The following is a 25,932-nucleotide window of genomic DNA, read 5'->3' on the forward strand; positions in this document are numbered from 1 at the left end:
CTGCAAAAGAACACTTGTTAACCAATCAGCCAAGGGCTTGACAAGAACAACATCCCATCAGCGCTGATGGGGTATTAGACTACTACTAAAAGCCATAGGTGTATTTACTCAGAAGGGATATCATACAGGCTTCTCATACTGATAGCTTAGCTGCATCTACTGACAATCTCTGACACTTTGGAATTTAGCAACCTGGATACAACTCATATTTTTTTTATTTTGCAGTTTTCTCAGTGGCACAGTACAATATGGAGCTACACCAGCACCACTGTTTGTCTTTTGACAAAATGAAATTCAAAGCTTTTTCCCAATTTGCATTCATTGAATTTTCATAATGATAATAACCCTTCTGCTGTCGGATTGCTGCAACCTTATGGATTTTTAGGCCAGGGCACAATTTGATAGCAGAAGTTTTAAAAGATGTTTCATGCTTTATGTGTATTTATTTATTTATTTGCCTTTTACTGTATGTAAACATGGCCTGGACTGTTCTGTCAATATAGTTGGAGTTTGTAATCAAAATGACGATGAGGTGCAAAGGACTGACTCATATGGTAGATTTAAGTGTTTAATTTCTTTATTATTTGTTACCAATTACAAATAAGGAAAGTTGAGGTCTTTAATTAGTCCTTTGACAAATAACAGGCAATGAAGTATAATCACTGTTTGTTCATGTATACTGTCATGACAATACATTGTGATTAGCAGAGTATTCATATATTAAGGCTCGTTGAGGCTTAATAAATTATGTTCGCTTCTGGTGTTTCAGTGGTGACCAGGCAGGAGGGATGTTTGGGGGGGTTTTGCCTTGTTTTTTTTTTGGTTTTTTTTTACATTGATAAGTATTTTTGGCTGCTTTGACCTGTAAAATCTGGGTTTTAAGTGACTGTGAAGTTAATTAGTTAATAAAAAATTATGACTGGGGGGTCTGAAACTCACCCAGCAGGGTCACTGGAATCAAAGCTTTTTCAGGCCTAGTAAAATAACAGTACTCATTTTTATGTTCCTGCATGCAATCAGTTACAATCAACACATATGTTGTCCTATTCAGTCCTCCAGAAACCCAACAACATGTAGCTCAATTATGCATTGGTCAAGTGCTGAGTGGTTGACAAGCTGACCAGAACAGGAAGGGGAGCAACAGTGGAGTTCACTGGGAACAGAAAAACCGTGAAAAGATTTTTTTTTTTAAAATATGGCATGAAAAGCAGATAGTGGCTGCATTGGGCACTTTTCATTGTTTTTAACACTTGATTTCACTTAAATCCTTTTTATATTGCTGATCGACAAGCAAGAGTAGCCCACAGACTGGTTGTATCGCATGCTTTGGACACTGACTGGATCTAGCAACATACGGTCTCTGCAAGTAGATTGCATGCCAGTGCACTCCTATCAGAAAACTGTGGCTTCCTTTAGAGATAGGGTGAGGAGCTTGGGCGTTTAGGAGTAGAGGCACTGCTCCTTCAGATAAAAAAGTTGAGGTGGATTGGGCATGTTTGACTGGGAGGAGACACTGGAGAGATTATGTCTCTTAGCTGGTTTGGGAACTCCCAGCAGAGTTGGAGGAGATGGCCAGGGAGAGGGAGGTCTGTTCATCTAGAATGCCGCCCCTGGGAACTGCAGATAGATAAGTGTTTTGGGTTGGGGGTTTTTTGGTTGTGGTTGTTTTTGTTTTTTATGTTTTTTTAAGGATTGATGGATGGATGGACCATTGGCCCCCCCTTTGAAATTTTCTGGGGAAACAAGCATATCAGGTCAAAATTCATTCCAGCATTCACATTTTCACTTATATGGGTATAAAGGTACTACAGAAAAGCACTTATTGAACCTAATAACCCTGCAGCAACACAACAATCAGTCTCTGTTAGAAAATCTGAAAGCAAAAGTTAGATTTCTCAAAATACTCATTTTTACACATTTTCTGTAAGCACAGCAGCCCGAATTTCACCATGCGTGGCTGTGATCTGCATGTTAAGCCTTAACTTTTAATCATTGTGATGATGATCATGTGTTGTTATTGTTTATTATAAACAAATGTGCAGGAGTAAAAAAAAAAAAAAAAGCCTTTAGCTGTTTGTGCCTGTTATTATTAAAATGTCAGACCTATGCAGTGTATGTTTCAGCACTGCAGCACAGTGGGACAGAGCCTTATTTAACTAATGAATTCACATTACACCAAATCATATCCATGAATCTTGAATGAATGTAGGAGTAATCAAATGGGATTATCCCATGACAAAATGCTTGTATGGCACATTAATATAATCGAGTCTGTGGTGGAGATGCAATCATGAACAATTTTCAGCAAAGCTTTTCTCAGTATAGTCCTAAACCAGTGTGCTGAGTCGACCTCGTTCCTGCGTCCCCTCTTCTGCATGCCGTCCAGCACTTGTGTAACAAGCTCGTCCTTTGTTTGAGCCCTTTGGACCAAATAATTTCTCCCACAGTGATCTTTCTGTGGCTGCTCCAGTGACTTTTAATGTCCTGCTTATATTTTGAAAACTTTGCACAGCATACTAAACTGGTAGAGTCAAATCTACAAAATCAGACTTAAAAATTACATCCATGACAAACACCATTAGAAGTCCTTACTCATTTAAGTTTCATACAACATTGTGTTATTATTGCTGATGCCCTAAAACACGAAGGCCCGACTTTAAGGCCCATATTTTGAGAAAGACGGGGGGGGAAAGGGTGATTTTACTACCTACTGGTAAAATTATTATCAATACGATAATAATAATTGATACAACTGCCATAATGGATTTCATGGAAAAGTTTAAAATATTTCACAGCCTGCTTTTTCTTCTGTATCTTCAAAAAAATTGTTGTGGATGATCTTCAGACCAAGTGCCAGCTGCTTGGTCCACCTCATTGCTGTTTGCAGCAAAATTTACAATAAAATGTATTTTCCACAGACTGTATTTAATACCTGTGGGTACTTCTCTCATTATTAAGCCTTTATTAAGTGTTTTGACTGTCACTACCTTGGTCTATTGAAACCAGATGTTACAAGCAAGGAAACTGAGGGACACTATGTGCTCATTTGGTAGGACTTGTCAATTATAATAAGCATAGGCATAGGTATAGGCTGCCTTTATCATTCTTTCTTTGTTACTCGATGGGAACTATAATTTGGAAATTTAACATCATGCTGTTTCCAATCAGTCTTTACCCAAGATACTGACACCATGAACTCACCAGGAAGATGTTTACTGAGGTCATGGATTAAGGGAGCGAAATCATTGTTATCTCATACAGTTACAGTTATTCTATACAGTCTGACTTCTGTTTCCTTCCAGAGGAGCTGCCCCCTGCTGGCCGTTAAAAAGAATGCATGTTTAAGACACTTCCATATTCCACATGGCTTCATTTGTCAGACTGGAAAACTACCTTCATCCTTCTTTAATTTTTGCCTCTGAACCACATTCCAAGTAAAAACAGTCAAATACAAGTGAAGGTCCTGCATTCAAGTTTTTACTGAAGTAGTAAAAAATGCTTTAAGGCATCAGAATGGAAGATGAAGGATTCATTTTGGAAGTAGTGGTGTATGATAATGCAGTCACTGGCACCCATCAGAAAATAAACATAAATACACAGATTTCCTTTCTGTGGAAGCTTGTTTCCACCACTGGAGGGAAAATGCCAGAGATACATTTGAGATACATAATGTATCTCAAAGTTATGTAATTCAAAAGTTTGAGTTTCTTAATAAGTACCTCTGATTAAAAGTCTAAATTTTGACATACCTAACTCAACGTTTTGAGATATTAAGTAGAAATTTTGAGATACTAACACCAAAAATTATTTGACTTACAGAAGCATTTTTTTTTTTATTACTTATGTGTCAAAACTACAGTGGCCCTGAGAGGTCAAGTGTGCTGCAACTTAGGACACCAGCAAATAGAAAAATGCTCACAAAACAATGAAAGTTGACCTTTCATAGCATTTCTTAAGTTGCAATGCAACCTTTTGGTACCACCATACACCAATAAATAAATTACATTTAAAAATAAATAAATAAACAAAATGGCAGAGCTATTGATTGCCTTGCCTTGATTATGAACAATCACAAGGTGGTTGTTTATAATCAATCATAAAAAGTGAAAGCAGTTCTTAATTTTTACTGAAAATTCCTTAAGTAATTTGTTTATGTAGTTGAAACTCGATTTATGCAGCATATTTTAGAAACATGTTTGCATGACCTAATGACCTTGACCTCAATAATTTGTCAGTATTTATACTAAAACTACCTCCATGCTTTATATATATATATATATACTTAAAATTCCCCACTCGCCCTGAGGGCGATCTTTGCTTGTCCTTCAAGCTTTCCCCAAGGTCTCTCTCTCTCTCTCTCTCTCTCTGTCATATATATATATATATATATATATATATATATATATATATATATATATATATATAGGGGGGCTTTGATTTTATATATATTTAATTTGATTTTATTGTAATTAGCGGGTAATTATTCCATAATTAGCCATTTCATTTTAAAATATTTCATTAATATAAATAATTTGAGTGTTTCTGTACAAACTATTTTGCATATTACACATCTACAAATAAGATATTTTATTTTAAGCAGAGGTATGTCAGCACTGATCAGAGCTCATCTGTATAATTCACTCAAACATAGTACAAGTTTTAAATAAAATAAACACAATTAGTCGCTAAAATAGCTCTGCCGCCGGACGGTTAAGAATCGCTTGCATATGCAGATGATTTGAAACCATAAAGGCTGACACAGAGACTTTGGCCCCAGTCACTTCCAGCCTGCTAACCTCTGCTCTGATGGCCTTGGCCATGCGTTACTGGGCGGGCCGGTGTCTCCCCCTCGGACAGACCAATAAAATCAGGGTGGCTGTGTGTGTGTATGTTGCATAACTGGACTGCAGTTGCTGCAGGTTCACCTCCCACACTCAGCGGTTTACCTCTTCACAATGGCAGCTCCGAAGAAAGTCTGCATCGTGGGTTCTGGAAACTGGCAAGTCGATGTTTTCGTGATATAAACCACCGTGTCCGGTTATCTCGTGTGCACCGTTATCTGCTGGACTCAGCGCACGGTAACGTGCGCGAAGTTTGACCTGCTGTACCTGTCACTGCCAGACAGGCTTCGTTAGCGGGGGAGACAGTTGGGTTTATCTCCTTATGGAGTCACATGCTGACACGCCGACTTAGGTCGAATAAAACTGGCCACATGTCTGGCAACATGACTGGGATTTTGTCGTTAGCTTTAATGTGTCAGCAGCCTCTTAGCTCGCTCGGTAGCAGAGACACTGGCAGCTGTTACCACCAAACCGGTCTGAGAAATTAACATTACTACGGCTACAGCAAAATCCCAGAGGGATACAATTTAATTTGAAGCCAAAAATAAATGTTTTAAAATATTCAGTAAATTCGGCGTGTGGGTTCAGTTTATTAACCGAAGAAAATGTATTATATTTTCACACTGTTTCTTATGATTGCAGCTCTTGTTGGAAAGAAATTAAATGTGTACCTACTTTTTTAAATGCCGAATTTATGAGTAGCTCAAGAAAATTAAGCTCGTGTTTATAAACTGGTTGAAAAGCCAATATAATTTTGCTGCTGATTATGCTAACATAAAATCGCCAAAATTCTCTGTGGAGTTTGGCGCCCGCCGTGGAAACAGTATGGAGGACAAGTGATTACAGCATACAGTTATCAGCTCATCTGTGTGCAGCCTTGCCATCTTGCTCTTGATTATCAGTTACTGATCAAACAGGAATCGTTACTAGTAATGATCACCTGAGCGGATCACAGGATGACTGCAGTGTGAATTTATTGCTTTCTCCTGACTAACTTGTAACTGTCAACCACACAGGGGCTCAGCCATTGCCAAAATCGTGGGTGCCAATGCTGCTCAGAACTCCAAATTTGACAATACTGTAAAAATGTGGGTGTTTGAGGAGATTGTGAATGGGCGCAAACTCACTGAAATAATCAACTCAGATCACGAAAACGTCAAGTACCTTCCTGGACACAAGCTACCAGCAAATGTGGTAAGAAAATGATTTATTTCTTTAAAAAATAACATTTGAGTTCCTGCTGTCTCACATGTGTACTTCAGATCCTTGAATAGATGCTTTGCACCTGTTAATATTATAAGTTTATGACTTTAATATGAGTTTTCTGAATGGGGCAGGTTGTTACACCAGGTCGCCTCAGACTATTGATGCATGTCATAATCCCTTTCAGCTGGCTGTGCCGGACTTGGTGGAAGCATCCAGTGAGGCAGACATTTTGGTGTTTGTGATCCCGCACCAGTTTGTGGGGAAAGTATGTGACACTATCAAAGGCAAGATAAAGAGCGACGCACTGGGAATATCCCTCATCAAGGTGCTGCATTTATTTTTTATTACCAGCTATGTATTTCTCACCTTATTTTATGTGACTTAATGCCACATATATTCAGTGGTGTTCAATCCAGACACCGGGATGGTGTGCTTTTGTTCCCTCAGGGTGTAGACGAGGGGCCAGATGGACTCAAACTCATCTCCGATGTGATCCAGGAGAAGCTCGGTATCACCATGAGCGTCCTGATGGGTGCAAACATCGCCAATGAGGTTGCTGATGAGAAGTTTTGCGAGACAACCATTGGTTAGTCTTAATCACTTTGTCCCTGTCAAATGGGTTTGTTGTTGTTGAATTGGGACAATATTTTTTGCACTTTAATCAAGAATTAAAGAAGCAGATAAGCAGCTTTTAGCCCCAAAACAGGAAGCGTGTTTGTTTCGGTTCAAGCTTTCTGCGACCTCAGAGTTAAAGCTTTTGGTTCAAGATGTGCTTCCCTCATGTGTTTTACAGGCTTCACGGGATTTACAGTCAGCATGTTGTAACAGCAACCCCCCCCCCCCCCAAAAAAAAGCACACAATCCTCTTTTGACAGGATTTTTTTTTTACTGAGCCTTAATAAAATAATTGATTCTTTTTTTTTTTCCTTTTACAGGCTGTAAGAATAAAAATCACGGTACTCTCCTGAAGGAGCTCATGCAGACCAGCAACTTCCGAGTTACTGTAGTGGAGGAGTACGACGTGGTGGAAATCTGTGGAGCCCTGAAGGTGAGCTCTCAGTACGGAATTTGTCTGCTTGCTTTGAAACACAAAGCTCAAACGTACTGTGAGTTAAAGGCACTGAGGTTACACAAATGGAAGGAAAAGGGACAAATGTGACACACAACTCCCAGAGCGTCTTTCTCACAACACAATTACAAAACATGGACAGTCATTTTGATTTCAAAATGTTATTTATGGTATCAAAGAGCATTTTTGTACTCTGAGCAAAAGTCAGACAAATCACAGGAAGTAACGTGACTGCTCAAAGTTCTGCTGTTCAGCTCCAGTATTTATAAATTTAGATTTAATTCTCAGGGTGACCGGGTGTCTGGCTTTGTAGGGGAGGGGTGGCATTTTTATCACTTGTCCCACATTTTGGGCGAACATCAGAAGGTTTTTTTTTTTTTAAAAAAAAGCTCCAGTTTGATATGTGTAAGATAATGAACCGATGTAGTACTTGTGAGTCACACAATAAGCATGTGCCTCAAAAAGACCTGCTGATCTATGGACACGTCACTTCAGAAACTGAAAGATGATTTCCACACAGAGCAGTTAATGGATTTAATAATTAGGTCAAAAAAAGGGAATGCATGAGAGTAGAGTACAGTATAAGTGTATGAGATAGTCCGCACAGCTCACTCTGTTCCTTCGTGTGTCCAACAGAACATCGTTGCGGTCGGTGCTGGTTTCTGTGACGGTCTGGGCTTCGGGGACAACACAAAGGCAGCAGTGATCAGGCTGGGCCTGATGGAGATGATTGCCTTCGCCCGTATTTTCTGCAAAGAAGGGCCCGTGTCCTCAGCAACCTTCCTTGAAAGCTGTGGTGTGGCTGACCTCATCACAACCTGCTACGGCGGCCGTAACCGTAAAGTTGCTGAAGCTTTTGTGAGAACGGGGAAGGTAAGAGTTTGTAGGGTTTTTTAAATTGTATATTACACAACTTAAATCTGCACTCTGTATACCAGTTAGTGTGCAGGCTCAGGCTGAAGCAATGCTTATATATGCCTAGCATACATTCTTCTCATTAAAAGGGGGGCTACATTAGATAGTGAGTGGAGAGTCATTTCTTGGAGGTGATTGTTTGGATGCAAGAAAAAGAGGAAAGTGTAGAAATCAATTTTAATAACTCATCTCCTCATCATCTCTTAACCTGTTGGTGTTGTGAGGTGTTCTGGCATTCAGTACCTACCACAAGGTGGTTCAATAGTTGGTTAAAATGTGATTTTTAAAATAATGTGAATTTTCTTTAATATTGCTAAAGCTTTATTAGCAATTATTAATGTAGTATTTTTAGGAAATGTCAAAATGAGTTCACACCTTTTTAATGTTTTTACTAGAAATAATCAATTTATTAAGACAAACATAAAACATAATGTACGTTATGTTAAAACTGTATTATGTTATGGCCATCAGTTGTACACCACTTCTTGTAATGCATTGTGGGATACTTTGAGTGCATTATATAGCATCTACACTGCTCAAAAAAGTAAAGGGAACACTTAAACAACACAATATAACTCCAAGTAAATCAAACTTCTGTGAAATCAAACTGTCCACTTAGGAAGCAACACTGATTGACAATCAATTTCACATGCTGTTGTGCAAATAGAATAGACAGCAGGTGGAAATTATTGGCAATTAGCAAGACACACTCAGTAAAGGAGTGGTTCTGCAGGTGGGGACCACAGACCACTTCTCAGTACCTATGCTTTCTGGCTGATGTTTTGGTCACTTTTGAATGTTGGTGGTGCTTTCACACTCGTGGTAGCATGAGACGGACTCTACAACCCACACAAGTGGCTCAGGTAGTGCAGCTCATCCAGGATGGCACATCAATGCGAGCTGTGGCAAGAAGGTTTGCTGTGTCTGTCAGCGTAGTGTCCAGAGGCTGGAGGTGCTACCAGGAGACAGGCCAGTACACCAGGAGAGGCCATAGGAGGGCAACAACCCAGCAGCAGGACCGCTACCTCCGCCTTTGTGCAAGGAGGAACAGGAGGAGCACTGCCAGAGCCCCGCAAAATGACCTCCAGCAGGCCACAAATGTGCATGTGTCTGCACAAACAGTTAGAAACCAACTCCATGAGGATGGTATGAGGGCCCGATGTCCACAGATAGGGGTTGTGCTCACAGCCCAACACCGTGCAGGATGCTTGGCATTTGCCAGAGAACACCAGGATTGGCAAATTCGCCACTGGTGCCCTGTGCTCTTCACAGATGAAAGCAGGTTCACACTGAGCACGTGACAGACGTGACAGAGTCTGGAGACGCCGTGGAGAGCGATCTGCTGCCTGCAACATCCTTCAGCATGACCGGTTTGGCAGTGGGTCAGTAATGGTGTGGGGTGGCATTTCTTTGGAGGGCCGCACAGCCCTCCATGTGCTCGCCAGAGGTAGCATGACTGCCATTAGGTACCGAGATGAGATCCTCAGACCCCTTGTGAGACCATATGCTGGTGCAGTTGGCCCTGGGTTCCTCTTAATGCAGGACAATGCTAGACCTCATGTGGCTGGAGTGTGTCAGCAGTTCCTGCAAGATGAAGGCATTGAAGCTATGGACTGGCCCGCCCTTTTCCCAGACCTGAATCTGATTGAGCGCATCTGGGACATTATGTCTCGCTCCATCCACCAACGTCACGTTGCACCACAGACTGTCCAGGGGTTGGCGGATGCTTTAGTCCAGGTCTGGGAGGAGATCCCTCAGGAGACCATCCCCCACCTCATCAGGAGCATGCCCAGGCGTTGTAGGGATATACATGTCATACAGGCACATGGAGGCCACACACAATACTGAGCCTCATTTTGACTTGTTTTAAGGACATTGCATCAAAGTTGGATCAGCCTGTAGTGTGTTTTTCCACTTTAATTTTGTGTGTGACTCCAAATCCAGGCCTCCATTGGTTAATAAATTTGATTTTCATTGATGATTTTTGTGTGATTTTGTTGTCAGCACATTCAACTTTGTACAGAACAAAGTATTCAATGAGAATATTTCATTCATTCAGATCTAGGATGTGTTATTTGAGTGTTCCCTTTATTTTTTTGAGCAGTGTAGTAAAACTCGCTATTCATTCAGAAAACAGTTTAAAAAAAAATTCTTTTAAACTGAGTAGTGAGTGATTTTGGACACAGGCGAATCTTACAGTCACACCAAAGAAAACAGAGGTTGGAGATCACAAATCAAAATTATTGCAACCATGTGCAATGAACTTGGGATCCCCCATTTTCAAAGTAACCTGTGAAATGGGTGCTTTAAAAAAAATTGGAAACAGGTCAGCAGCCACACGCAGTCAGATGCTATCTTATGGGTGGAATCGAGACGTTGATAAAACGACAATAATTCAGAATTAGTCTGTTGCCATTTACATACACAGAAATTCACATCAACTACTTCATTCATATGACATTCAGAGGCCAGAACTTCATAGCTTTGAAACAGAAATTCAGAAATTCCTCCACAAATCGTGATGCTGCTGCTGCAGGACAGCAATTTAAAAGAAAAATGACATAGGTGCTTGGCAGCATTGCTATTACATAGGAATGTAACCAGAATACAACCAGTTGGGTCAAGTTCCCTAGTCCAAAGAGCCCTAAGCAGCAAGAACTAACTCAGATTGCATCATGTTGGCAATCTGCTGGCCTTTCCAAATTAAACAGCAATTAATTGAAAACCTTTGCTAATGTGAGTGATTGCAGTCAGCCTGAGTCAGATGGCAATTGGAGACAGATTGCCTCTCATCAGGTAACCTGTGCAACTGCCTTGTGATTGAAAGTGGTCGTTGGTCTCAGAGCACAAAAAAATTCAATGCAAACACTGGACAACCAGTTTGTTTGGGTTTTTTTTTTCCTAGTCTTAAGTAGGTTGCTGTCCTATTTGGTCTCAGTTGCTAGATTCAAGTGTTATTTCAGCAGCATGGTGATCACTTTGTAAGCTACAGCTTCATTTAAAAGAGGACAATAAAATCAGGTATAAAGATCCTGTAAGGGTCTTGCATAGTGTCTGGGCTTTGCAGTCAGATCCACTGATGCCCATATTGTATTCAGCTTAAAATTATAATATAAAAACAGTAGTCCACAAATCAATGAGTGGCATCACAGTGGCAAGTTCCATCTTTTCTATACAGTCTATTGTTGGGCTCTTGGGTGAAAAATCGAGTGTGCACGCCTTCTCTCCTTTTAAACTCAAAAATCTGCTGCTTGTCTGTTTCTTGTCTTATTCAGTCGATTGAGGAACTGGAGAAAGAGATGCTGAACGGTCAGAAGCTGCAGGGACCAGCAACAGCAGCTGAGGTTTATCTCATCCTCAAGCACAAAAACCTGATTGACAAGTAAGACAGATTCACGGTTTCCATTTGCTTTAGCTAGAAATTGGATCAGTTTGCTTTACTTCAGCACTCAACCATGCGTCCTCCTTCCTTTAGGTTTCCCCTGTTCAATGCAGTGTATCAGATCTGCTACGAGGGCCATCCAGTCACAGAGTTCATAAGCTGTTTGCAAAACCATCCGGAGCACATGTAAAGAGGAAAGAAAACAAAAAACTGAAGGTGCCTTCTTAATGGAGAACACAACCACTTTCGTAACCTTTCAGAAATCGATGGAGTATGCTCAACCGGTCACACCACAGCTGTCGTGCAACAAAATGGTTCCAGCAAAGTGTGGGTGTTCAAGTCCAATTCAGCCATTTTTATCTGGAACACTGAATTTCCAACATGTTTAAAGTACTTTCTTTTATTCCCTGACGTGTACTGAAACTTGAAGGATAACTAATTCATGTAACTGTCAGCTATTTTTGCTTGAGATGCATGCTTCTTTTATTGTAAATGCGATGAAATCTGTCAGTTTTTAAATCGCAAAACTAACATAGAAATTCAGACTTCAGAAAATGTGACAGGGCCAACCACCCTGGGGCAAAAGGCTATTGACAGCCTTCTGTAGAGGGATTAATCTTTATGTAATGTTTCCATCCAGTGAACGCCTTTCCATCACCACAAGTTATTTAATAATAGATGTATTACCTCATCTCGTCACATCTCTGTATGCTTTAAGTGTCTTACATTATTCACTGACATTTCCTGCCTTGTACTGTAAATGAAAATACTGTCAATTGCACAAAAACAGTTTTTAAATGGAAAAAAGCTAATGTGCCTTAAAGATGCATGGTTGCTAAGTCTTAGCATTTTTGGTGGGCAGACCAAAAAGTTAAAGGACAATTCTGGTTCATTTCAGTTTGGCTTAAGTCTCATATTGTTTCTCTGTGGGTCATGCTAACAAGATGGCGTACATCAGGACAATTAGCCTCTAATGTGGTTAGTAAACATGTAAACCTGGTTATGTTGAACATAGCCAGACTTTCTTTGCCTTAGCTGGCTCAACACATCCTAAAATCCGCCATCAAAGAGAATGGGCATCACAACAGGGATAATCTGATTTTGTAACCAGATGTTCTTCATCAGGCTCTGTGTGTGTGTGTGCTGGAGTTTAACATGTCAGTTGACTCTTCTCCACACATAATGGAGCAATGGTGCACTGCCTACTTAGGTCAAGAGAAGAGGTCATTGAGAGCTACCAAGATTATACAAAAAACTCAAACGTAACACAGGGGCTGCAGAAAATTAAACCTGTAAATTCAAGTTCATAATTTAATACATTTAAACCTTTAACAGTACCAGGGCTCGTATCCGGGCCCAAAAGAATTTGCCAAAAAAAATCCAGGATTGTTAAAGGGTTAAGCCACCCGATGCACTCGGTCCTGCCATACATTAGTGCTTAAGTATGAACCCATTTAAATTGCGTTTCTTCTGCACTATGACAGCTGGGAGAGGCTCCAGTCCCACCATGACTCTAATTTGGAGAAGTGGTTAAGAAAATAGCATTCTCTCAAGTGTGTTAAGGTTTAACACTGTCCTATAATCATGGAGATATGGAAATCACATCTGTGATAAATGCAAAGTCCGATCAGTTTTCCAGTATTTATATATTAGCTGGCCTTCCAACTGTGTAAATCAGGATCAAGCATAAATGTACTGAAGCATTTTCCTGAATGACCGACATTCCTGCATATACAGTTTGCACTTCTGTAACTGCACGGCTTTATTCGTTCGTATAACTAACGTGCATCAGAGCAGGTTTGCTGACTCCTAGAGCACTTTGAACATAACATCTAATCTGGGTTAGAGGTTATGGTTGCAAAAGTTTATCTATTCAGTCAGATTAAAAAGATGCCACGCTCAGCAATGTTTGAGCTACACAAACACTAAGAGTGCAAAGTTGGCATGACTCAGAGACACAGTCACATTAATGGGGAAAACAAGACAGCTGAAATAAATTTGAATTAGCCTTTAAACATCCGTCCACTATGCCATTTGTAGCTGTGATCCTGCCTGACCCAGTTTTCTCTCAGTTACTAATTCATTGTAAATCAACATTTCTCTGTGAATAAATTCATTTGTGTCAAATTATGGCTGAACTTTTTTTTTTTTTTGTAATTTTGTTTCATTTGAACGGAAATGTTCTCTATGAAACTACAATAACTCAGATGGGGAAACCTGGTAGAAATTAAAACTTAAGCTCCCAACGTAAAGGTTTCCTATAGATATTTATGGAGCTGTTCTTTTGTTGTGATTACACTAGTGTTTTCTTCCCTGACCCCTTAGTCCCTACCAACAGAAATACAAGCAGAGGATTCGAGGAAGACACAAGAGGCCAGAGGAGTCAAGGCAACAGGCATTTCACAAAATGAGAGCCTTCCCTCTGAGCCTCATTTTAAAGCAACAATTAAATATGACATTTTATAGTTTCTCCTGCAAGCCTCCTCTCCCTTCCCCACATGCATCTTAGAAATTCTGATTTCTGAGTCACAGGCTAGACAACGGAGGAGACGAGGCAAAATAAGACATTAACAAGCAAAACTAGTTTATTACAAGTCATGGAAATGTTGCTAGCTTTACAAAAGTGTGCGGTATACAATGCGTCAAAACAGACATTCACTGTTGTCTTGTGGTACACGCCACTGCTGTCAGGATTTTGAAATATGGAATCAATATCAGCAACTTAAATAAATCTGGAAAATGTAAACAAAAGGGAATGAAGATCAAAGTGCCGAAACTAATAAGGAGCTTGTTCTGCTTGTCCGTGGGGACAGCTAAAACTTGCAGTAAGAATGTTTTGAAGGAAATCACCTTGTGAAAACTACACAGTCTGTTTTTTTTAACAACCACCATGATGTCCTTGGTCCCATGCAGAGGAGGCAAAAAGAGCAGCAAATGCAGAAATACAAATAATGCAATTAAAAGCATAATGGCATTTGGAAAAAAAAGAAAAAAAAAAAAAAAAGCACGGTAATTTAAGAATGACAGCTGGTGGACACTTGTTCCTATTCCTCGTCTTCTGTGTCCAGTTACCATCTTTGGTTTATATTGTGTGGACACAAGTCAGCTTGGAGTGTTTTGATACATCATTTACCATCCAAACAACTTAAGACCTAATTAATGAAGACAGGGATAAGGAGCAAGTTCAGACAATTTGTTCACAAAAATATCTTTGTTCATTCTTTTTTCCTGGGTTTTGTGCACTTTGCCCCATCTCTAATTAAAGCTAAAAACTGCTGTTACTGTATGAAAGCATGAAAACTACCACCATAACTGTGGTATAAGCCCATGGAAACACTAAGTTCACAGTTGTCATGTGAAAGTTTGAACAGGCCTTATGGAATATCTTAACCTGAGACTTTTTTAAAAACAGCTTCTTCCTTCTTTGCTGTAGGCTGGATCCACATGGTGGAAACACCTTGTCCCTCACAGCCGTTCACATATCGGAATATATCTAACCACTTACCCTGCTGCACCCTCTTCTACTATCCTACTTCTATTCCTCCCTCGTCTCATCACAATTCAAAGTCTGTGAGGGTTCACCCATTTGTAAGTGCCTTCGTAACGAAATCCAACTCTCTGTACGAGGTCATCTGCTTCTTGAGGGCCACGGCTAAGAAGAAGGAAAAAAAAAAAAAAAGTGAGCATTTGGTATGATTTTCCTCTTCCAGGTCAGGGAAGAGTAAAACATTTTTTACCTTCCATATTTGTACGGAATAGGCTTGGGCTTCTCCTTTTCTATTTGATGAAGGAGAGGGGTGAAGATCCTCCATGCTTCTCTTAGTTCATCACTGCACACACCAACAATTCAATATGCAGAAGCAGTCAGGGAAATAGAGAAGATACAAGGTTTTCCCAACTCATGGTTCTGGTATCAAAAAGAGGCTCTATGGCGCCATCTAGTGAATCTGTTGCAGGCTAGTTTACATTACAATTAAGACAGCGACAGACAACCAGGGAAGAGGAAAAGTACAGACCTGCGTACAAAATGCATCTGGCTCCCGCAGAAGACATCCAGGATCAGACGTTCATAAGCATCTGGAAGCTTTACGTCCTAAAGAAGAAAAGGTTAAAAAAAAAGAAAAAAAAAAAAAGTGATAAACAGCTTAGTGACCTGTTCTTGTTTTAACTTCCACTGAAACTCTAAACAGAGGTGAAACAGTTGATTATTCATTGACAGAGTGTCAAATATGTGCTGGTCACATCATTAAATTACTTTGTAACACAGTTGGTCTCAGGTGTGTAAGGCAAATAATTAAACAACACTTGAACCTGCCTTGTATCTGCTCTTGTAGGTGAGATCCAGCTCTGTTTCTTCAGGGTGGAAGTACACACCAGGTTTCTTGCTCATCATCTTGGCATAGACAGCCTCGTTGGGCTGCACGCGCACAACCAGCTCATTCCTGCGACACTGATTTCCAAAAATGTCTCCGGGGACGTCGGTGAACTGTAGCCGCACCTCGGCTTTTCTCTCATTCAGTGCTTTTCCACAGCGAAGGATGAAAGGAACACCTAAGGAGGAAAATTTTCATGCATTTTCAACTCATGATGAACGAGGACAGGAAGATTTTTTAAAATGCTGTAATTTTTCTAAAGATTAAGGTGTCTTTACCATCCCAGCGTTCGTTGTGCACATACAGCACAGCGGTGGCGAAGGTGGCCTGAGTCGATCCTTTGGGTACTGTAGGATCATCCAGATAACTCAGTTTGGCATCTCCTTCACCCTCAGGATCCCCCACGTACTGACCCAGCACCACATCCGACATGGACAGTGGAGCGATACACTTCAGCACCTTCACCTTTAAAAAAAAAAAAAAATATATTAAAAAAAAAAAGAACAATCAAAGCCCAGACGCACCTCATTTAACACACAGAATGCCTCTGTGCCTGTCATGCTTGGTGTGTTTCAGAGTGTTCTGGCAGGCAATTTTTTACCTTTTCATCCCTGACATCATCAGAGCTGGTGGAAGCTGGTTTCTCCATGGCAACGAGGGAGAGCATCTGCAGCAAGTGGTTCTGCATGACATCTCTGATCATGATGAAAAAAAACAGGTGGTTACACAAAAGACACACAAGACTGTTATGACAATTAAAATTATAATTGATCATGTGTTGTTACTGATGTGCTGGTAAAACTGGTCAAATTTATTAATCTATGGTCATTTTCCCTGCAGTCAGCTCTTAATATGCAAATGAATAAGTAACCCTTTAAATTTCCAATCTGACACTATTACCAAAACATAAAAATTCAATATATAATGCTTAACATATTTATAAGACCACCTTACCCAATTTAAGGTTTATAACATTAACAGTATTACCAAAATAATTTTTATGTTGTAATGCTGTAATGTCAACCCACCACTATGTGCAAGATCTTTAATTAAAATATTAATATGATGAAATAAAACTGTGCCCTCATGCTAAGTCCTCATAATTCTCTACTTGTTTTGCTGTAACGTCACTTTAAACCTCCTAAGAAAAAGGCATTTGTGTTTCTCCTCACCGGATGATGCCAAAGTCATCAAAATAGCCTCCTCGTCCTTGAGTACCAAAGGGTTCCTTAAAGGTGAGAACAACACAGGCCACACTGTCCCTGTTCCAGATCGGCCCAAAAATTCGGTTTCCAAACCTGCAATGACCACAGTGTACTTGTTCTATGCTCAGCAGAACACACAGGCCAACAAGACAGCTGTTCATGACAACATGCATAAACATTTATCTTCTGTTTTGTTCTTGGTTAGTTGCCATTTTCTATTCTTGCTGCAAGATTTTCACAGGGGCTTTTTTAAACCACAGGCCAGCTGAAAATGAAATGTTGCATAATTAACTTAAGATTTACCATGAAAATTAGAAATCTATTTTTCCACATATGCCAATTTAAAAAATAAATAAATAAATAAAAAAAAGAGAAAACAAAACAAAAACAACAATATAAGAAGAAACATGCTTTAAATGAACACTTCATGAAGTTTCTTTTTGAGACACTATTTTGCTACACCTGCTGTGAAATGCAATAAAGCTACTTGCATTCACATTTACAACAATAGAAGTCTTTACAAAGCATCATATATATATATATATATATATATATATATATATATATATATATATATATGATGTATAATATCATACATATGATATATATAAATAAAAGTGCCTAAATTTTGATTTTCCTACCTGAGCACCATGAGGTTTTGCACCATTTCTTTGCCCAGATAGTGATCTATGCGATAGATCTGGTCTTCAGTGAACAGGGATGACAGGTGAGTGGACAGCTCCTCAGAGCTCTGAAGGTCATGACCAAATGGCTTCTCTACAATCACCCTGTTCCAGCCCCTAAACAACAGACACAAGCGTCAAACCATGTCCATTTAAAACAATAAAAGGTTTATAGTTTGAGGATTAATGGAAAATAATAATCAGATAGTTTCATCTATCAGATGCCCAGGGGGCTCACACATGGCTGCACCTTTGCAACATTATCAGCATCACTCAAAGCAATGGATGTATCCAAACAGCTACCAAAATACACATGTCTGAACTAAAGTTGCAAGTAATAGTAATTTGAGCAAAGAGAGGAGAATTCATTAGAAAAACACCACAGGAGTTGTAAAACATTCTGTTGCAAAGAAAGCACTGAATCAGACTCTCAATCTACTTTAAATGGGTTTGGAGTAATTCAGATACAGCAGGTCACGCAGAGATAAACAAATCAGTCTCTGTGGCACATCAACACAATAGACCCAGAAGAGTGTACTGACTTCATGCTCATGCAGTGGTGCTTGATGTTCTTGGTAACATCATGGTAGACGGTGGGTGGCAGGGCCAGGTAGAAGAGCCGGTTTGCCCCGGGGCCTCCTGGAAGAGAGTCGATGTGTGCATTGAGTTTGGCGAAGGAATCCCCATCTGCATATTTCCCACTGATGTACGTGTTCCTGCCGAAGAAGGCCGACAACCGCTCTGCTTCTGTGCCTGTCACCTGAGCAAGAGGGTGAAAACTTTAACAGATGTATGATATATATATTTCACAAAAATGCACAAGTCAGGACCCGCCCAATTTGCATCACTAAACATTTGAGTGTTGCTGCTCTAACTCACTGAATTTCACTGACAAGTTTTAATTTAGGGCAGGAAACAAAGTAAAGGGTATTTTAATTTATTTACTTTTTAAATACGTAAATAAGTGTGCTCTACACTATAATACTTATAATCTCATATTTCTGGAACGCTTTGTAGGTGTGATTTCATTGTTATAATCTGATCTGTACAAGAACAAGGTCATCTGACCTTCTAACATCCTATAAAAAAATAAATACATCAGATTCTAAAGAGCCGCATCTCAAGAGTCCACGTTTACCTTCAGGTATGGCATGCAAGCAGTCCGGAGGGCATCAACTGACAGATTAGAGCGAGCAAATCCAACAAAGTACGTCTGCTCAGGTAGGAGGCCGTCTCTGAACAACCACCTGGGAGAGTACAGAGGAAAATATGGTTCATTATACCCCACTTCTGAGGCTAAAGTCCAGATTAAAGGAGTATCATTCATGAGCCTTTGCAGTGTTACTGAAGCCTTTTACTGAGGTTCACTCACCATAAAGTTGGGTAGATTTTTTTCTTAGCCAGATCACCCTGTTTGAGCAAACACACAAACAGAATTAGGATTTCACCTTCAAAATATGGGCTACAGGCACAATCACATGAAAGTCAGTGTGCTGTTTATTTAGGCTACTAATCTCAGTCAGCATGTCATTTTCCACAACACAAATGTCTAAAGATGCCGCAGTGCAAACCGGTTACACTGTGCTGCTAAAGGTAAGCAGGCTGCTTTGTCTTATTTAAGAATTGCACAACCTCAGTAATCCCAGTGGAAGCAAATGCCACCCAGCAAGAGACAACACTGCCCTGCTGCTTACTCTACTGAATAGCTTGCTGCTTCAGTGGCTTAGACATAGCAGTCAAACCTGTCTACTACAGTGGTTCTCAAACTTTTTTCCATCATGCCCCACTGGCGGATGAAATGTTGTCACACCCCATTGGGGTGACAGCTATTACCTAAAACCCCAATAGAAATATGACACCTATCTCATACCCGAACATTAGACCTAATTAGAAAAGTAACTGCCATAGAAATACACAACGCTGTCTTAAAGCACCGGTGTCAAGCTAATTTTAGTTTAGGGGACACAAATGAATCTTAAATGAGCTGGAACAGTTAAAGCACCACAGAAGAACCAATAGTCAAAGGTGAAATTTCTTAAAAACTGAAACCTTGCTTTCTTACAAGTGACCCAGATATTTATAAAAAAAAAAAAGAAAAAAAAAGAAAAAAAAAAAGTACTATTATTTTTGTGAGCAAGCTTAAGAAAAACACATTTCAGCAAATTGTCTGCATTTCCATTATATGTACATTAAAGTTTATATTTAAAAAAAAAAAGTGGAAAGGCACAAAGCATTGACAACAGAAGTACTTTCCCATCTGTAACTTGAGATTTTTGTTCCTGTGCAGTAAAGCTGATATCACCACATCAAGAGTAGAAAAACTGCAGTATTTAATGGCTTAACTAAAACTTTCAGTGGGCTGGATGGGAATTTTTGTTTTACCACACCTCATCTCAGTTGGGCGATCCTCAGTTTGTAACACTTTCTATAAAGGTTGTATGTTTTATTTATTATTTCAGATTACAAATCAACAGCAATCATTTAATAATAAACTAATGTGTGGTAAATTGTAAAATGTCCTACTACAGTTAAGAAGCTATGATTTCATAGCACTGAAGTCCAATTATAACAGTACTATCAATTTAATAGCAAATTATTTTTTTGTATGTTAATGTTTGAATTTGTGGTGTGATCCCTGTTTGAAAAATTATAAAAAAAAAAAAAGTTACACCCATTTAAACAGGGATAGTACTGTAACACAGGCGTAAAACAAACAACCAGAGTGAGGCTGCTCGTAGTCCTGCCCTGCCCTTGATCCTGCAGTGAAAGAAAAACGCTGACTGACTGTGACTCTGCAAAAATCAGCCACAGCGCCACCCTTTCCTACAAAGAACCACAGTACAGGACATAGAAGGCCACAGCCAGTTAGCTGTTCAAACATAAGTCAAATGCAGCTATTTTCACATTTGACACCAGTCACAACGAGGACAATTAAAACAGTGTCTTTATAGATGACAATAAAAAGAAAATTGTTCTTTTAAAGATTTTTTAAAAATGAAAGTATTGTTTACTTTCAGCGATAAGACTGAAGGAATAAGATATTTGAACAGATTAAAAGCTCAAGTAGTGATAAGCACAGAATGATGGTTATTGAAATATTGTGTAACAAGGAAAGAAGGGGAAAAAATATTTCTCAATGCTGGAAACTGTTTAAGCTCCTGAACTCAGCACCTGAACAGCATGAGGAAATGTTATGCCATGCACGGAGCCATTTTTCATTCAGCTCATCTCTCTTACAGTAACAGTCAAAGAATCAACACATAAAGGTTCATTTAGATTCGGCAGATATTGCAAAATACAAAAATACAGGCACTGCTTATTTTACCAACACATTTTATTAAAGCTGAACTCTCATGAAGCTTTGTGTAAAACAAAAACAGCCCCTCATGCATGAATTACTATATAAACGGGGGAAAAAAAAAAAAAAAAAAAAATCACTATCTCTGTTTTAAGATGTCCTACTTATAACCTGTCCTCAAATGATAATAAAGAGGAACTTTGACTGTTTCACTGTCTCAATTTTGAATGCTGTCTGACTAGTGCTTGTTTGCAGAAGCTTTTTGAAATCAGTTTCAACATTTCCCTAATCAGACTGGGTGCAATTATTGCAGTATTTTTAGGGTTTCAACACACTATTTGGCCACACAAAATATGGCCAAATAGTCTTGCCTAAGTGCCCTCCAGTCTAAATAAAAAGGGGACAAAAAGATTAGTTACATACTTCTAATTAGAAAAGCTTCAATATTTTTTAATTGTGTGCGCAATTCCTCCACCATTCACAAGTCTGCTTATTAGTACCCATTTTTAGGCCTTTTTATTCAGTAAGTGATTGAACTCTTACCGATGCTCCCATGATGATGAAGACATGAACGTCAGACTGATGAAACTCTTCATCTTCGTGCAGCTCCTTCCTCAGTTCCCCAAAAACCTCAGAGCGAGAGAGAGGGAGGTTCATTTTCTCTAAAAAAAAAAAAAAAAAAAAAGGAAAGGAAAAAAAAAATTAGCAATGCCATTTTACCAGTTAACCCAAGAAAAAAGGTAAAAAGTGACAGGAATTTGCCAGAGCCTCTAAAACTGCATAACAAGTACATAAGAATTTCAAAATAGTCAATCTGTCCTTCAAACAATGTAAATAAAAACAATGCAATGAAAATGTTTCTTACAGATCACAGACAGTACTGTGAAAAACATTTTCGGGGGGTGGGGGCTTACTCTCTGTTGCAGCTGAAGACAGTTCTTTGTCACTCTGATTGTGTGTTTGGGGTCGTCTCTCTGCAGAATGAATTTAGGACTGGTCAGATGCCTCCCTAGGTAATGTGTGATGGTTAAGATTTTAAACATCTCAAGTTTACGAAACTCTTGCACAGAAATGTAAAACTTAATATTTCATTGATGCTTGCATGCTGTACTGTTTTAGATGCATTTTCCTACAGTTTCAGACATCAGTTCATTTCTGTATAGTATGAATTACTAAACAGCCTATTTAAAACCACAGAAATGTTTTGTCATTGATTTAATAAAAACATTAGCCTTTGGCTGGACTCGTGTTAGCTTGTCTGTGTGCAAAGCAGTCATTTTATTAAAAAAAAAAAAAACTGGACAGAAATCTGTCTAAATTCATCCAAATCCATCTATATGTCTTTTTTTTTTTAATTCAATGTGTCTTATATCAAAGAACAGGTGTATCCAGGTGCTGTATATGTCAATTCCTGGTGGTAGTACCCCATATATTTATAAGGAACTAAATATGACAGTAACAACTAGAACCTGTTGCTCCATTAGTTTTCTATAGGACATATTTTACATTGTGTTAAACATATGTAAAACATCAGACTTACTTTTACAGATGTCAAACTAATACTGTTGCTGCATACAGGTGTCTGGAAGGAGTCATAACATTGCAGAACTCATGCAAATTTAAAGTATATGGAATGAGAAATTGCCTAATAATGTATTCATTTTTGAAGGGAATAAACATGACACATCCACATTTAGCCTTGCATTTGAGTACATTTCAACTTGTCTCTTTTCCTTAAAATTAAGAATTTGGGGTCAACCTGACTGCTGATTAGTCAGACTGGCCAGGCCTTGAGCAGTGAATGCCTGAATATATTTCCACTGGCTGAGTAATTTGATTAATGTTATTCTGCTGACCCTTTCACCACAATTGTCTTGCTCCTCACAATGCTCAAAAGAGGAAATTTTATTTGTATAATAACTGTAATAGCAATAAATAAACATTTGATTTCAATGTCACCTTTCACTGGTGTAGTTCACCACTTCTGGCCAGAAGTATCCGTTCACACAGCACATATTTTTTTAATACAAAACAATAACAGAGTCATTGTTTTATCAGGGAAAATGTTAAAGAAAAAAGAATGTATATGGTTCTAGCTGCTGAATAATAGATATGTTCTTATTCAATTTAAGGACTTAAATAGGAATACTACGGGGATTCTGACAAGACAATTTGGGCTTTGGCATTTAGGACCATCAATAAGGAATTCCACCTTTCGTGGAAATCAAGAAAAGCAGGAAATGAAATATAAAACTTGGAAAATAAAGCAGTAAAAATGGTTAGCTGCCGTCAGAGTGCATCTTATTAAAATAAGCTAAACGAGGCAAAACCCCTGGCACTAGGCGTTTACTTCATCATTTAACCTTGAAAAATAAGAAGCAGCACATTTGAGGAAAAAGGACAAACTTAGCCAATCAGGAAGTACAAGTTGGTCCAGTGATTTTATCACTGACTTCTTCCTTTTTATGCAAGCTGCATCTACTTGATCTCCTTAATTTCTTTAAAAATAGATAAATAACGCTGACAAACACAACAACAACAACAGGGCACGTGTGTCATTGTCAGATAGAAAGTATTACTCACAGAACTAGCCTCGCACACTGCATCATACTATGACATTAGCCAAATCCTCCACCAAATCCTGCATATAGACGGCTGAACCTTTAATGAACAACACCGCAGTAAAGCTGGATGACAACATCTCAGGATGACACCGGCGGACACCAATGTTTTGCTTCATGGCAAGCTAGCTGCACTAACGCACTAACGCGGTGGAGAAGCAAAGATTAAACGGAGGTACAAAGCCTTTCCTTGCCTCTGCAACAAGCCCCTACACTTTCGTCCTCTCATGACAACATGAGTAGACTGAAACAAACCTAGCTAGCGAAAAAAAAAAAGACTCGCTTCCGCCTAGCTAAAGCACACATTGTGGGTAAAAACAGCGGTAAAGTTGCTACAAGCTAAGCGAAAGCTACTGCTACTTACAGACAGGTCCGTTAAGGAGATGATAACCTGGCAGTTAAAACCCTGAGCGAACCCGACGACCAGACGCAGCCTTTGTGCAAACTCACAGCGACGACAGCCCAGCCCAGTGGTGAGTATTTCAGTGTCCTGCCTACTTCCCTGTTGAGGTGACAAAGCAGAATTGAGAGATTTTATTGGTTTGGAAGAAACTCACCAGCGCTCGCTCGAGATCCCATCATTGTCGAGTCCAGTGACGTCACTCACCAAGCAAATGAGCTTGGTTTAATCACCCCTTCACATCGCCACCCCTCCCCTGCCTGAAGCAACCTTTATATAAGCGCTAATGACAGTATAATACTGTATTAGATTTGTAGCTTTTGGAACTTTTACTTCAGACTTATTAACAGGAAGAAGGCGTAGCTTGTTCCTTTTAGATACTGTATCCCAAACAAGATTAATGACTTGCATGTGAAAATATTACACAACAATCTACCCCATAAAACATGTACATGTTAATATACTTCTTGCAAGACTGCACATGAAACTACATTGTCAGCATTATGGACACATCCTGAGGGTCCAAAAAGGTCAATGCCCCCTCTCAGCTGAATTCTACTACTTTCACAATTGTAAATAAAATTAATTTATATGACTTGGTAATGAAAATGTTAAATACCCCAAATGTTATTGCAGTAACAGCCAAGCCTGTGTTAATTATTTGGTTAATAGTGGCATAGAGCATTTGCACCAATCATGGCAGCATGACTGAGGAGGACACTGGTTTTGGAGCACATGGGCCTATGCAAGTCAGACCTTGAGAAGTCTGTTACTCCTTAATGTATGTCTCTTAGGAACTAAAAAAATGTCATCAAGCTCATGAGGCTGTATTGAATATTAAGAAATTTAGCTACTGTATATTCTGACCTTAAACTCAGTTCTCAGTCTAAAAAGTACATTTTATATCCCCCACAATTTGATTTGAATTAATCTATGTCCTCACATGTAAGGAATAGAAGTACACAAACAAACACACTACTCAAAAGGAAACCAGTTCAGGTTCTTTTAAAAGTCACTGAATTAATACATTACAATTTTGCTGTTATTGTACCAAAATTATTTATGACTGAGTGTAAAGTGCTATGTATGTGTATCTCAGTTATTATAAATCCACACATTTACAGAAAAAAAGGTCAGCATAAATACAAATAAACACATCCTTGAACTCTGTCTCAGTTGTTGATTCACAAATACTAATCTTTTGTTTTTACTGCTACTGATTGTAACTTCTTCTTTTTTTTTAGATATGTTTTAATCCATCAAGATGCCATTTGCAATTTGTGCAACCTTTATTTAAACAGGAAGTGAAACTCTTGCAATTAAGATTCTTCTTCTTTTTTGGGGTGCTTGAATCTCATGTCAGCAATTTTCATTCAAGTAAGCAGGTACAATCTTTGTTAGCATTATCCATTATTTTTTAATACATCCATGGTGTTCATTCACTACTGTAGGGTAGTTAGCTTTGTGTTAACCTTGCAGTAACACCTGATAAACATCCTAAATTATCTACTTTTGTTGTGCAATATTTTAACCAACTGAAACCAGGCATACATAAAAAGCCAGTTTGGTGATGAGTCGATAGATCTTGTCGTCATATTGTGACAATTTTTTTTAGTCAAGAACAAGGGAATGAGAGCTGATCCAGGGTTACTTTGACAGCATTACATAATCTCAATACTTTACTTAGCAAATATTCCAAACAGCAGGATAGTGTGTATAGAATTCATTAAAACAAAATTATAAATTATTATTATTAACTACAGCAATTAGCTACAAAGACACAACTTAATAGTAGCACTGTATCTGTTCAGTGTTTGAGGCAGGATAATAAGAAAAATATAAAATATTCACAGATCTTCATTTCACATACATCACTAGTGAAACAAAGAGCAACTGTAATGATTCCTCTTTTTCATTCTGGCCTTAAAGTAATCCTTTG

At 38.9% G+C, this 25,932-nt stretch overlaps 2 protein-coding genes across 8 annotated transcripts; one reads left to right on the top strand and one right to left on the bottom strand.

Moving 5' to 3' along the window:
• The first annotated feature begins 4,849 nt into the window (after positions 1 to 4,849).
• On the top strand, positions 4,850 to 13,543 carry LOC115783128 (glycerol-3-phosphate dehydrogenase [NAD(+)], cytoplasmic). Of its 2 annotated transcripts, none has more exons than XM_030733793.1 (8): positions 4,850 to 4,999; positions 5,858 to 6,035; positions 6,232 to 6,372; positions 6,495 to 6,633; positions 6,983 to 7,095; positions 7,753 to 7,989; positions 11,307 to 11,413; positions 11,507 to 13,543. In XM_030733793.1, the coding sequence occupies exons 1-8, from the start codon at positions 4,956 to 4,958 to the stop codon at positions 11,601 to 11,603; spliced, it is 1,056 nt and encodes a 351-aa protein (XP_030589653.1). In that variant the 5' UTR covers positions 4,850 to 4,955; the 3' UTR covers positions 11,604 to 13,543. The 2 variants fall into 2 exon arrangements, with proteins under 2 accessions (XP_030589653.1, XP_030589654.1); XM_030733794.1 differs by having other exon boundaries at positions 4,939 to 5,078.
• Positions 13,544 to 13,980: 437 nt separating this feature from the next.
• g6pd (glucose-6-phosphate dehydrogenase) lies at positions 13,981 to 24,186 on the bottom strand. 6 transcript variants are annotated; one of them, XM_030733353.1, is made up of 15 exons: positions 23,958 to 24,144; positions 22,932 to 22,953; positions 21,887 to 21,946; positions 21,516 to 21,634; positions 19,047 to 19,084; positions 18,813 to 18,921; positions 18,217 to 18,434; positions 17,633 to 17,791; positions 16,959 to 17,084; positions 16,388 to 16,481; positions 16,065 to 16,251; positions 15,729 to 15,964; positions 15,430 to 15,506; positions 15,151 to 15,243; positions 13,981 to 15,065 (listed from the first exon to the last, which is right to left on the bottom strand). In XM_030733353.1, exons 4-15 carry the CDS (start codon positions 21,627 to 21,629, stop codon positions 14,975 to 14,977), a joined length of 1,542 nt encoding a protein of 513 aa, XP_030589213.1. In that variant the 5' UTR covers positions 21,630 to 21,634; positions 21,887 to 21,946; positions 22,932 to 22,953; positions 23,958 to 24,144; the 3' UTR covers positions 13,981 to 14,974. The 6 variants fall into 6 exon arrangements, with proteins under 6 accessions (XP_030589213.1, XP_030589212.1, XP_030589208.1 ...); XM_030733352.1 differs by having other exon boundaries at positions 22,932 to 22,956; XM_030733348.1 differs by lacking the exons at positions 22,932 to 22,953; positions 23,958 to 24,144 and adding an exon at positions 24,151 to 24,186.
• Positions 24,187 to 25,932: the final 1,746 nt, after the last annotated feature.

This window comes from Archocentrus centrarchus, chromosome 7 (genome assembly GCF_007364275.1).
Source record: "Archocentrus centrarchus isolate MPI-CPG fArcCen1 chromosome 7, fArcCen1, whole genome shotgun sequence".
NCBI lineage: Eukaryota > Metazoa > Chordata > Actinopteri > Cichliformes > Cichlidae > Archocentrus > Archocentrus centrarchus.

What these genes read in the sequence shown, in the direction of transcription:
- LOC115783128 (XM_030733793.1), top strand. Translation starts at nt 4,956, where the DNA reads ATGGCAGCTCCGAAGAAAGTCTGCATCGTGGGTTCTGGAAACTG. An exon ending in TGGGAATATCCCTCATCAAG is followed by an intron (nt 6,373 to 6,494) that starts GTGCTGCATTTA and finishes TTGTTCCCTCAG; the next exon opens with GGTGTAGACGAGGGGCCAGA. An exon ending in AAATCTGTGGAGCCCTGAAG is followed by an intron (nt 7,096 to 7,752) that starts GTGAGCTCTCAG and finishes TGTGTCCAACAG; the next exon opens with AACATCGTTGCGGTCGGTGC.
- g6pd (XM_030733348.1), bottom strand. Translation starts at nt 24,175, where the DNA reads ATGATGGGATCTCGAGCGAGCGCTG. An exon ending in TCATCATCATGGGAGCATCG is followed by an intron (nt 19,085 to 21,515) that starts GTAAGAGTTCAA and finishes TTGCTCAAACAG; the next exon opens with GGTGATCTGGCTAAGAAAAA. An exon ending in CAAAACCTCATGGTGCTCAG is followed by an intron (nt 17,085 to 17,632) that starts GTAGGAAAATCA and finishes TGGTCATTGCAG; the next exon opens with GTTTGGAAACCGAATTTTTG.